At 41.3% G+C, this 12,436-nt stretch overlaps 1 protein-coding gene across 1 annotated transcript in view; it reads right to left on the bottom strand.

Annotated features, from left to right (window-relative positions):
• The window catches only part of ACTN2 (actinin alpha 2), a 55,022-nt gene extending 43,228 nt beyond the window's left edge, over positions 1-11,794 (bottom strand). The window contains exon 1 of the mRNA XM_088143879.1: positions 11,358-11,794. Within this exon, the coding sequence (XP_088000005.1) occupies positions 11,358-11,486 (129 nt within the window). The 5' untranslated portion in view covers positions 11,487-11,794. The remainder of the gene's footprint in view (positions 1-11,357) is intronic.
• Positions 11,795-12,436: the final 642 nt, after the last annotated feature.

Raw genomic sequence — 12,436 nt, 5'->3', positions numbered from 1 at the left:
TACACAATGTATCACTCCATGAGCTTTGTAAGGTTACTCATTAATGTTCCAATTTTTATCACAACTATCTTGACAGCAAAAATCTGGTACATTTTTCAAACTACAGTGGAACCTCGGTTTACGAACTTAATTCATTCCGTGACTCTGACCGCAACCCGAATTGGTCGCAACCCGAAGCAAATTTCCCCATAAGGTTCAATGTAATTATCGTTAATCCGTTCTGGTGTGGAGGACAGGGAGGCAGCTACTGCTTGGAGGGAGAGTCCCCCTCCCTACGACCACGTGTCAGGGGTGGAAAATGGCCATGGACCACGTGTCAGGGGCGGAAAAATGGCCACGGATCACGTGTCAAGGGCGGAAAAATGGCCACGGACCACGTGTCAGGGGCGGAAAAATGGCCGCGGACCACGTGTCAGGGGCGGGAAAATGGCCGCGGACCATGTGTCAGGGGCGGAAAAATGGCCGCGGACCACGTGTCAGGGGCGGGAAAATGGCCACGGACCACGTGTCAGGGGCGGAAAAATGGCCGCGGACCGTGTCACAGGAGGGAAAATGGCCGCGTATCCTGTTCGTAGCCCAAGGCGGAGTTCGCAAACCGAAGCAAAATTTTGCGGCCGGAGCTGGTCGTAACCCGAAAAGTTTGTTAACAGAAGCATTCATAACCCGAGGTTCCACTGTATAGGGATGAGCCATGGGAAGCTATTGGGATGAGACACTTTGAGAAGTTAATCGGTGTGGAAACGGATTTGCCTTTATGATGCATCGGAATCAATTAAGTCCCAGACTTCTTCCATTCAGCACACAGTCATGAATATAAAACTATGCATATTACAGATCCCATAAAATGGAATTCTGCCTCTAATATAGGAAATCTCAGCAAAATTCTTGTGGATGAATAAGCCAATTCTCATACATGTCCATTCATACAGAAATACATGGCCCAAGGTAGGTATATATAGGGACCACACAGCTACATAGTAATATGCCAATCACCATCATTTATAAAATGGCAGAAAGCCATAGAGAAAGGGAGAAAAAACTCTGTGCTGCTTGTTACCTGTCCAAACTTTCTTATTCTTTGTCTTCTCACTAATTCCTCTTTCTCTGTGAATCCTAAATATAATTGCTTAACATGTCAGATGGTGGGTTCATTGTCATGCAGTCATAGAAAGGTCTAAACATCTCGCGTTTATAGAACCATTGTATACATACCTACCCAGAAATAAATCCTATTGAGTTCATTTAGGAATGGGTGGGAATAAACCCAGCAGGATTCATTTTTGAGTAGATATGCCTAGGACTGCACCCTTAGTGGCATTTTTGTACATACAGTATTATCTTTTAAAACAATTCCTTCTGGGGATACCCATCAAAGCCAAATAAGCAGATGCAATCCCCATCCATGCCATCGTAGGTAGCCTTCCACTTTGTGCCTTCATTCAGTTTCCATGTGTTGAGAGAACAAGCTGCTGCCTCTCACTAATCTTTTCTATTAATATCGAGGCAGAATTCAAAATATACAGTGGTACCTCGGTTCACGAACACTTCTGTTCACGAACAATTCGGTTCACGAACAGCTCCAGTTGCAAAATTTTGCCTCCGTTCGCGAACTCCGCATCGGGTGATGAACAGGATCCGCGGCCATTTTCCCTCCCGTGACATGTGGTCGCGGCTTCCTGTAGGGAGGGGGACTCTCCCTCCAAGCAATAACCGCCTCCCCACCCACCTTCCTGTCCTCCACACCAGAAGTCGCGTCGAGCAAGGTTAGCTTTCTCTCTCTTCGTACTGTACTTTGTGTCATATTTTTGCAGTTTAAAAAAAAAAAAAACATGGTTCAGAACTGATTAACCGTAATTACAGTGAACCTTATGGGGAAATTTGATTCGGGACGCGATCAAAAATCGGGTCGCGACCAAATTCGGAGGGGTCAGAACGGATTAACCGTATTTACATTGAACCTTATGGGAAAATTTGATTCGGTTCACGACCAATTCGATTCGCGACCAGAGTCGCGGAATGAATTAAGTTCGTGAACCGAGGTACCACTGTACTCATTTCTGACCAATCAAGCTACAATCAATAGATACCACTAATACCCTACCTATCTTTATCTCTTGGGACTGGAAAAGATCTTATATTAGACTGTTTATTGTTCACTGCTCAACATATGGAAGCAAGAGATCACATGCAGCTGGGGGAATCTTGAAAAACCATCACTACATATCACAGTGTGACAATTAAATGCTTCAGAATCCCAACTTTCCAACTCTGAGATTTCCCACTGTGTTTTTTCTATTAAATAAATAGAAATACACCTGATACATTTTAGGAAATGTTAATATGGTGGTGGTGAGTGAGAAACAAAGGCATAAGGAAAAGCTTGGTTTTGTGATTATTGTTTACAACAAGACAGATGGGCAGTTGTTACTTAACTGAGCCAGACACCCAGATGTCTTTCCTACAGGCAATACTTCTACTGCAGAGATATTGCAGATCAAACACTTATTTGATGATTTGCTGCTGCTGGGACAATGAGAATTCCAATTAGACTCTGGGCAAGTACCGCAATGGTGATAAGTGAACACGTTAGTGGAAAGTACAGCAACTGGTCAGGGACCTCCTGTGTAGAAGCCTAATACGAGCCACAATGACATCCCATTTGTCATGGTATCATCACACAGATGGTACAAATTGTGTCAGTTGCATCACATACTGATGCAAATTAATTATATTGTTTGCATTATTTGTTTGATGTCACAACACACATGACATCACTTGCCCTCCCTGCAAACACTCATGACCTCCTGCCTTAAGTATCAACACTATTTTGTGAATATTAAGACGTTTTAAGTTTTTAATCCTTAGGTAATATCCTTATATTTCTAACCACCACCAATTAATACAAAACATTTTTGCTGGTTGCACAATCAGCCAGTTGCCTATCCCAGGTCCTTGAACTGGACTCACCTACTGAGTCCTTCCCAAGGACCTGGGATAGGCATATATTGTTTCGTTTGATGGTGTTAAAGGTATTGTAGCAGGATGTAAGCTGTTCCAAGTAAGGCTGCCTTTTGCAATTGACTAATGGTGATTTTGTCAATGCCGATGGTCTTCAAGTGGTACTCCAGATGTTTGGGGATTGCACCCAAGGCACCACTTACTATGGTACTATCTTTGCTTTTTAATCCTTAGACTAATATCCTTATATTTCTAAGCACCACAAGTTAATACAAACTATTATCATTATCATTATTATTATTATTATTATTATTATTATTATTAAAACTTGTATACTGCCCAACTCTTCCCAAACCTTGTACTTTCCACATGGGCTGGATTACATCTATGATTACCTCCTGCCGGCATGAAGAAGCAAGCTAAAGCCCAATACATCTTCAGGCGGTCAAGCTGAGGAAAACTGCTCTATCATACAGTAAATTAAACCCACCCAGCACACCCAGTGCATAGCTCAAAAACCAGTGCTATAATCTGCCAGGAACTTGTCATATCTTCTGCTTTAGCACCTGAGAGAGGGAGGGGGGGAGAGAGAGACTTACCTAACCTCTCACAGGCTACAACACAAGGCAACACAGTTTTATTGCAGAGAGATGGCCTCTCTCTAGTGCCATCTTAGTCATTTAACAGGAACTTCTCTGTAGAGCTAAAATGCCAGATCCATACTCCTCCCAACCCAACCAAGAAAAAGGTTACAAAGGAATTTAATATATTGACCTGAGATATTCTGAAGGCTCCAGCGTTTTGGAATTAATGAGTATAGACATTTCATCAGAGCACAGACAAGAAAAAGAAGAGGAAAAAAAATCTCATTTCTTTTTACAGATGAGCAACCCACTTTTATCATTCATACAAAATAACATTTGTGACTCCTATAACATTCCGGCTACCTGATTTCACCCAGGTCACTATTCTTCAGCATCATGAACTTTAAGGTGAATACAACAGCTACTTACGTTACTTTCAGTTATGCATACATTTTGTCCAGGAAAATGCAAAGTCCTTCTCTCTTATAGATGCATCTCCCCTACTTTTCCCAATACATATATCACTATTCTCTTATGATCCAATTTACAAGCCCATTAGGCACTTGGTCAGATGCTTTTTCTCTCAAGCTTAATTAGCCAATTCCTTAGGCAGAGCTCTATGATTGCCGAGTGTGTCCACAGGTGCCAGACAATGAAGAATCTCCAGGAGAGGAGATGTTTGCTGCAAAATTAAGGAGAACCCCCTTTGAAATAGTCTACAAATCTTGTAGTACAATTTCTCAGGCAGGATATGCATAGGAAAGTGGATGATGCATGCTTTCTTACCCATTGCTATTCCATTTTATTAGCCAGAACTTTTGCATCTCTTCCCTCTGAAATCTCGATAAACAATCTGCTTAGAGGCTGCATATAAGTTCTTAGTGCTTGCCCACTTTTTCTGTCACCCGACAGAGCAAGCTGCAACTGAATGGCAGGGAAGAGATCGCTGTAGTTTACTGACATGGTAGTGGAGAAGCAATGATTACTAAAAGAGAAGGGAGTTGTACTCTGCCCCTGACAATCCTAATCAGAAATGCTGCTTCTGGACTGCCAGGAACAACGGACAAACAACATTAACTGCAAAGATCTTACTATGAAACTTTGGAATTTTAGCTTGTCTCAGAAGCATGCTTGTAAACTATTAATAGAATATCCTATACACTCCTAGCATTATGAAGCTAGCACAACTGGAATTCCCTAAAGAAGAATCAGATTTATGCAGCTGCTACTGAAAGGAAGCTGTGCATAAGAGCTGACTATATCTAGAAAATTATCTTGCTTGGCCCCAGGAAATTTGGCTGGACAGATTTCTTCTGAAGAAAATACAAATGTCTGAGTGTGCATTGCTGCCCCTAATGTGGATAGTCTAAGGGATACTAGCAGAGACCATTCTCATGAATGCATGGGGGTGGGGGGTAGGATTAGAGGTTGCCACCAATAAAGCCCTTCCTGGCATAGGGCCTGGTGAGGGACTGCCTATCTCTGATCGTTTCTGCCTGTCCAGTAAGATCAGGCAGAGTAGATGCATCATCAATTGGGACCTATGAAGGTCACCTTCTTTGCCTTGGCACCTGCCCTCTGGAACAGTATCCCCCCAGAGATCTGTATGGCTCTCATCCTGGTGATATTCCAAAGGTCTTTGAAAACCTGACTGTTTTCCTAGACCTTGGGGAAGGTGGGGGTTGAGCCTGTCGGTTGTTTTGAGGTATGTTACATATGGTTATTACTGTTTTCCCCAAACATACATGATTTTGTCTCTTTATTTTACTTTCCTTGCTTTTTAAGGTGTACGTTGCCCAGAGTCACCTGGAGTTGGGCAGCCTCTAAATTTAATTATATAAATAAATAAGGGGAATTGTTGAAGTGCACATGGCAATGATTCCTGAAATGTATGCACATAGGTTGTGCCACAACAGTGGAACTATGCATTTTCCTTTTATGGCATTTAGAAGCCTACACAGAGTGGCAGGGGGGGGAAATCCTCAGAACTGGAGATTGACAGCATTAATGCAGAAGAGCTTCACATAATAGCCCTTGTAAGCTCCGCTAACAAAACTATATTTGAAGCTGTGGTTCCCCAATGAATTTCCCTTGAAACCCAGCACCTGAATAACTATTTTAATTAACGTAGACTACTTCATGATGCACCAGTTACCAGCACATTTCTCTTGATATGCAGCATGACCTCTGCTTCTGTTCTTTTCATGCACATATCACTACAATGGAGGGTTTGGAAGAGCAATTTCACAGTTATTAATGCCACTAAAATGGAACATGGATTTCTCATCTTCCTCCTTTATGTTACATATTCTGCAAAGATAACAGAAAACCTTAGCACTGCATCCAATTATTAAAACATTACTTTCTATCTCATCTGAATTTTGGACAGTTAGTTGAGGCAATTGAACAGGCTGTACATCACCTAAGTCCTAGTGTACTCCGAAATAATTTTGCTAGCAATTTCATCTGCAAAATGGATCGTTCACTGCCAGCCAGCCTTGCCCTGTGAACCAGAGCAAGGAGCACTTCTTGAGAGCAAGTGTGTCTGCCAGAAGGTCAAATTTTAATGCTCAACCATGCAGCCCACCCCTTTTAGATATACATTATACATGCAACATTCTAAATCCCTAACCCAAACCCTGCTCAAGGAATTTTAGTTTATTTATTCAATGACTGAACACAGTCTGGGCCAAATGTCCAAGAGAAATACCAGAGTCTGGACCCAAAACAAGGAGAACCAGCATTCATGATAACAGAGGAAACCAAGTAGTCAAATCTGCCAGACAGACTGGTAGAGTTGAAGCCCAGAACTGTAGGGAACTACAGCCAGCCTATACAGAACAAATGAAGATATCTACAAGTTCAATAAACATTTTTCTCAGAAAAGAATCAATCTCTTCTGGCAGTTGGTGACAGTAAATGCCAGCTGTCACCACCTCCATCTGGCCTGCCCTGTGTGTTTAGCAGGTCAGTAACCCTCATCCTGATAAACAAATCTTTTTATAATCATTTCCCCACCCTGTGTGGGCTGGGTGATTAATCCTTTCTTCAGCATTATTGCTGTGCCCAACATCTCTGCCTCCACTACTAATGCCTTCTTCAGTGGGAAGAAACAGGCACTTGTGCCAACTCTATCCATTCACATCCAGACTAGGATAACCAAGGTTTTTTGAAGGAAGCTGTTGTGCCTACAAACAGGACACTTTGTAAAGTAGATATGCCCTGGGATTAGCCCTCATAAAATCTTCATGAGCGCAAGCATGCCCCTTCTATCTCTTAGCCTGCACTAAAGGAAAATCACATTACAACAATATCATCCTGGGTCATACCTGCCTACGGAGTCCCAAGTATGCCCTAAAGTATTGATATGTGAATCTGACAGCACATTCAGACTTATATTTGACTTCCCACTAGAGTTCCCAATGTGGAGCAACAGAAAGATATCTACTGGAGCTTGAGATTTAAGTGTATGCATTTACTTGCAACATTTTTATACTATCATAACAAAGCTCACTGCATTACTTCATACAGAAGATGCCTCTCACATTCATTGAATCAATAAGTATAATTAATTTTGAATTTGACCTACTGTCTGGGGCAGCATTCTTCATGCTCCTTTTCTCTTCTTGCCATTGTGGGCTATTTTTGTAGATCAAGCTTTGGGTTGTTGTTTTTTTAATAGAAATGCCCAAATGGAAAGCCAGATTACATTGTGTTACAGATGAAGACACATTTTTTTGTAAGGACATGACAGTATAGCCTTATTAACTGCCCACTTCTAAAAATGTCAGCTCAGTATTGAATCCCATTAGACTCTATAAGGCATGCTCCCAAATAAGTAAGCACAGGATTACAATTTATAGTAGTATGTCATCTAGAATTCCTTGTCATGCACTAAATTCCTATGCTGACTGATTTTGAAGAGGATCTACCAGCATTCTATCAAAACATTCTCAAGGCAATTTAAAACCAGGGCGCCAATGGAGCACCCCAAATGAACCTGTAACATTGTCCCTTCCCAAGTACATCTCAGAATGTCATCACATACAGACAATCTCCACCATTTTTATTTTAATTCTATCCCATGGTGCAGCTTCCTAACACCTCTCCATAACACAGAGACATGCATACACACATTTTGCTGGTGTTTGCTTTACATAACGCCCAGAGTGCATGCTATCACAAAGGGAAGACCACATTTTTCAGTGGTAATGAGACTACAGCCTGCCTCTGTTGGGCCCTTCTGGACCCTCTGCTTGTCCCATGGTTATTCCCTGTGTAAGAGATTGCAAGTTGTTCACTGAGTCAACAAGAAACAAGAATCACAATCCAACAAGAATTATGCACATTTTAACAGAGGTATGTATCTCTCTTTCTATTCAATACACCTTTTTCCAAGTAGATGTGTAGATGATTGCTGCCTTAAGCCACTGAACGGGCTTAAATACACATAATTCTGCATTAGTTTTCAGCCAACAAGCACATGAAAAAAATCAGGATCTGACTTTATTGTCAGTTCTTCATGGGCAATGATCTTGCACTGAATAAAATGATAGTTTCCCATAGTTGTCCCCTTGTTTAAAGTTAAAAGCACGATACCTAGGCCAATAAAGTTCTCTTATATAATACACACCACATTTATGGAAATCTATGGAACAAAGCATTCCACAGCAAGGAGTTTGAATGATTGCAGAGACCCTGTGCTACACTATGAGCTGGAGTTATAATTAGGTGTCATGGCCATTGTAATCCTAAGGACGTCATCATGTCTTACCAGCAACTGTTGACAGTTCTCATACCAGGCATATCCTGAAATGGCAAGTCTGCAGAGGGCAGCCCACAATAGAAACAATGGCATTTATTTTTGTCCTGTTCCAAGATTGTCTCATAGAACATATATGCTAGCCAACTGCTGGGCTTGTTTGGCTGTTGAATATTAGATTACTGGTTTGAACAAAGCTCAGCAACCATGCAGCTCATTGTATATATGGACTTCAGGAATGTACTTCGGGGGGCTTATTTTAGCACCATGGAATAAAAAGCCCACCACCTCAGAATTTGCAAATCCACCAGTCCTACTGGGAGAGCATGTTGCTTCCTGAAACACAAATAACAGACTTATTCCCAAGCCAAGAAAAGAGAATGCCTTCCCTCAGATGTTATTTATAGATAGGTGCATCCAGTTAACCTTTCTTCTTTCTTAAAGGCTAAGGACAATGCAAAGCTATGAAGGTTGCAATCCACCAGCCAACTCAGATCAAGTGGGGCATCTTGAGTGGGGGGGGAAATCCCATAGAAAGGACTGGACTGCAGTGGGGCAATGATTTAGAGATTATTTCTTTCATCTTTCGCATAATAAAAAATTAAACTGATTTCAGAATGCTGAATAAAAGCCAGTTATGCCACTAGGAATCAAACCATTCAAAGCCTCAACTAAAAAAAAAATCTGCTCTTTTCCACAAGAGGAATAATTGATAAAGGAAAAGTTGTGGAAAGCTCAGAAAATGGCTATATTTACATACTCTCCCCAAAGTTATGATTTATTGACTTTTGACAGTTCATGTATTACTCTAAGCCTTAATAAGCTTAATAGCTTAGCATATTATAAGAACCATGATGGGTAGTACTCATGGATAAAAAAAGTGGCTTAATGCAATGTGTGAACACAGCCTTTTTTAGAGCTTTTTTGTTAACTTTAATGGAATATATTCAGGACTGGGTATGGAGGATTCTAACCAAGCACAACGCAGCATTACAATGGATAGACTAGACCTGGAGACGCTGTGATTCAACCTGCCCTCAGTTATAAAGTTCAAAGGGGACCTTGGGCCAGACACTCAGACTCAGTTTAGCCTCCTTCATGGGATTATACTGAGAATAAAACTGAGTTTAATGTATTTGTGTCACTTTGCAAGCTCTGGCTAGAACACAGAGCCAGAACCACTACCCCAAACGGCATCATGCTATGTTTCAAAGGCAGCAGCTGCAGATAGCATGATCAGACTTAGGACTGTAGTATGCAAAGAGGGCAGCATAACCTTTTCATGATCCCAATACCCCCCTCCCCTCCATTTCTATTTGCAATGGGTAGGAAGCTGTTCATATCACCAAGATGGCAAAAAAGAAAAGGTCAAACACCTCTCCCCTTTACACCTTCAACATAGTTGGGATTGTCTCTGTGGCTGCTGTTTAAAAAAAAAAAACAAGGGGAATCCTTTAGGCATTGAATGTAGTGTGTAGTTTGACTCCAAGCTGTATATTTGATTAAACCTTTCTCTATAAATATGCACCCTGTCAAGCTTGGAATACTTTCTGGTCCTCTTAAATCAGAGAACAAAGAAAAACCATGATGTGATTAGGACAGTTGAAATAATTCTATTATGACAGGTAGTCCTTGACTTACAACCATTTGTTTAATGACAGTTCAAAGTTACAACGGCATTGAAAAAAGTGACTTATGACTGGTCCTTGCATTTATGACCATCACAGTGTCCCCGTGGTCACATGATCAAAATTCAGGTGCTTGGCAACTGGCATGTATTATGACGGTTGCAGTGTCCTGGGGTCATGTGATTGCCATTTGTGACCTTCCCAGGGGGCTTCCAACAAGCAAAGTCAAGTCAATGGGGGAAGCCAGATTTGCTTAATAACTGTGTGATTCACTTAACAACCTAGCAAAAGAAAGGTCATAAAATCAGGTACAACTCACTTAATGACTACACTACTTAGGAATAGAAGTTCCAGTCCCAATTGTGGTCATAAGTCAAGGACTACCTGTACTATGATATTTTGATCTACCTGCATTGAAAATAAGATAAATGACAACATTATTCTAAAAAAGAGCTAAAGGTAGCCAAAAATCTTACATAAGCTTTAACTTAGAAAAGATGATGCTTCATTTATTCATAATCACTGGACCAATTCATAGAACTCTATAAATGTGTTGAATAACCTTAGTTGAAGGACTGAACTTAAACATGTGATAAAATTCCAAGCTATTGCTGATGGACTCTTGGAAAGCTTTGCAATGAGGCATACAGTTTGAAGCCCAAGTTGTGAGCATGAACAATCAGGACTTGGTGAGCTTCTGATGAAATCTGGAGAAGCAAAGGCTTTGCTCCACATCTACTCTCATCCTGCAAACTGCATTTCAGAAGCATTTCCAGGATCATGTTAACAAGGATCCTTCTCTCTGCCCAAGCAGCAACCAAGAGCCAGAAATAAGAAGCAGAACTATGTTAGAAGAGACAAGCACAATGAATTAACAACATGTACAGGGTTGGTTTGTGTTTCGTCTGTAACATCCTCAATCTGTGAAGAAGTACCTATGTTTCCTGTAAAACTATATTTACTTAAAGATACACAAATGCATTGACACATATAAATAGGTGACAGCCAGTATGGTGAAGTGGTTAAGGTGTTGGAGTAGAGACATGCAGGTTCTAGTCGACTGTTAGTGTGGAATCTCACTGGGTGACTGGGCCATCTCTCTCTACATCTAACCTACTTTATCCTTATTTTGTGGGGAAACCTGGGGGAAAGAGTATCATGTACTCTGCCTTTGGCTCCTGTCAGAAAAATAGGATCTAATTCTAACAAATAAATAAAGTAAAACAATTCAAATATACATGGTGAGACAGAGCCAGTGCTTCAAATGATAATACCACACCAAATCTAAAACCATCACTCTATCTTTCACTGCCCTCCACCCCCTCCAAGTTTTCAACAAGTAGGCATTCTAGAGAGTGACATGATGAGATCAGCACAAATTCACATTCAACTGAAGATGGTTTTCTCTGGCTGGGCTTTTCTGACCTTCCTTTGCTGCTTCTCCCATGCCGGATCCAGGAGCAGGTCCCTGTCCCACTCCTCCTCTTGGTTCATGTATTCATCCTCTTCATACTCATAGCTGTAGTGTATGTTGGAATCAATCTGGGTGGTCATCTTGGTTTAAGATCAGGTTCTTTTTCACCGCTGCAGATGCGTGCTGTAACTTACGAAGGACCTTCTCAAGATGATCGTAACAATGAGGATGGTAATATTTCTTGAAAAGTAAATTAATCTTGCAAAGAAGCCCAAAGACAGAACGTTCTTTACTTTACTTGGCTCTGTGGCAAGAGGGGAAGATAGAAGAGGAGACAGAAAAACTGACAGCGGGAGCTAGCCTTCACTTTCTCGTTCAGCTTTCCTGCCCCTGGACTGCTGCTGCTGCTGGCTGTGAGCCCGGCTGTGGCTGAAGGCAGCTGCTGGGCACGGCTTCTGCTTCTTATCCCCTCGCCTTGTCACCTGACCCTGCTCTGCATCGCTTGGGACACATCCATCCCCTTCCCCTCTTTTTTTTTTTTTTTTAATGTCCCTGATTGGCCGTTTTCAAGTTTCCCATGCCTTCAGAAGAAGACAGCGTGTAACTCTGAATTTGCTACCTAATCTTGGGGAAAAGGGCATCAGGTTTGAAGAGAGAGCAAAATATCCTAGAAGAAAGAAGGCTTCTCTCACTCTCAGGAGCTCTGACCCCCTCCTTCAAACTTGTTACAAAACAGCCCATTTTTCACTCATCTTCATCGGGTGGGGAGCAGGGGGAAGAAGACAGTCTCTCTGCAAGCTTTCTTAAACTGACAATATGTTGTCACATACACAGTTTAGCCTAGGCGAGTTCAGAACTCATTGCATTAAGGCAAAACCTTCACATTTTTCTGAAATATTATTTTCTCTTGCAATACAAGGAAATAGAAATACATGCATACAAACCAAAAAGCAATAAAGATCAGTACGATTAAAATCAGTTCAAATAGCCAGACACTCTCATAATTTTAAAAAAAATGACTTTCACCTTTACTTTCCTCCTGAAAAATACTTTCAGGCAAGCCCCCTTTTCTATTTCACAAAAATAGATA

This window comes from Python bivittatus, unplaced genomic scaffold (genome assembly GCF_059951505.1).
Source record: "Python bivittatus isolate LINGU-HERP-01145 unplaced genomic scaffold, Pbiv_v1 ctg000020_np1212, whole genome shotgun sequence".
Classification (NCBI taxonomy): domain Eukaryota; kingdom Metazoa; phylum Chordata; class Lepidosauria; order Squamata; family Pythonidae; genus Python; species Python bivittatus.
Note: the sequence above shows the minus strand (reverse complement) of the source record. Positions and strands in the feature narration are given on the sequence as shown.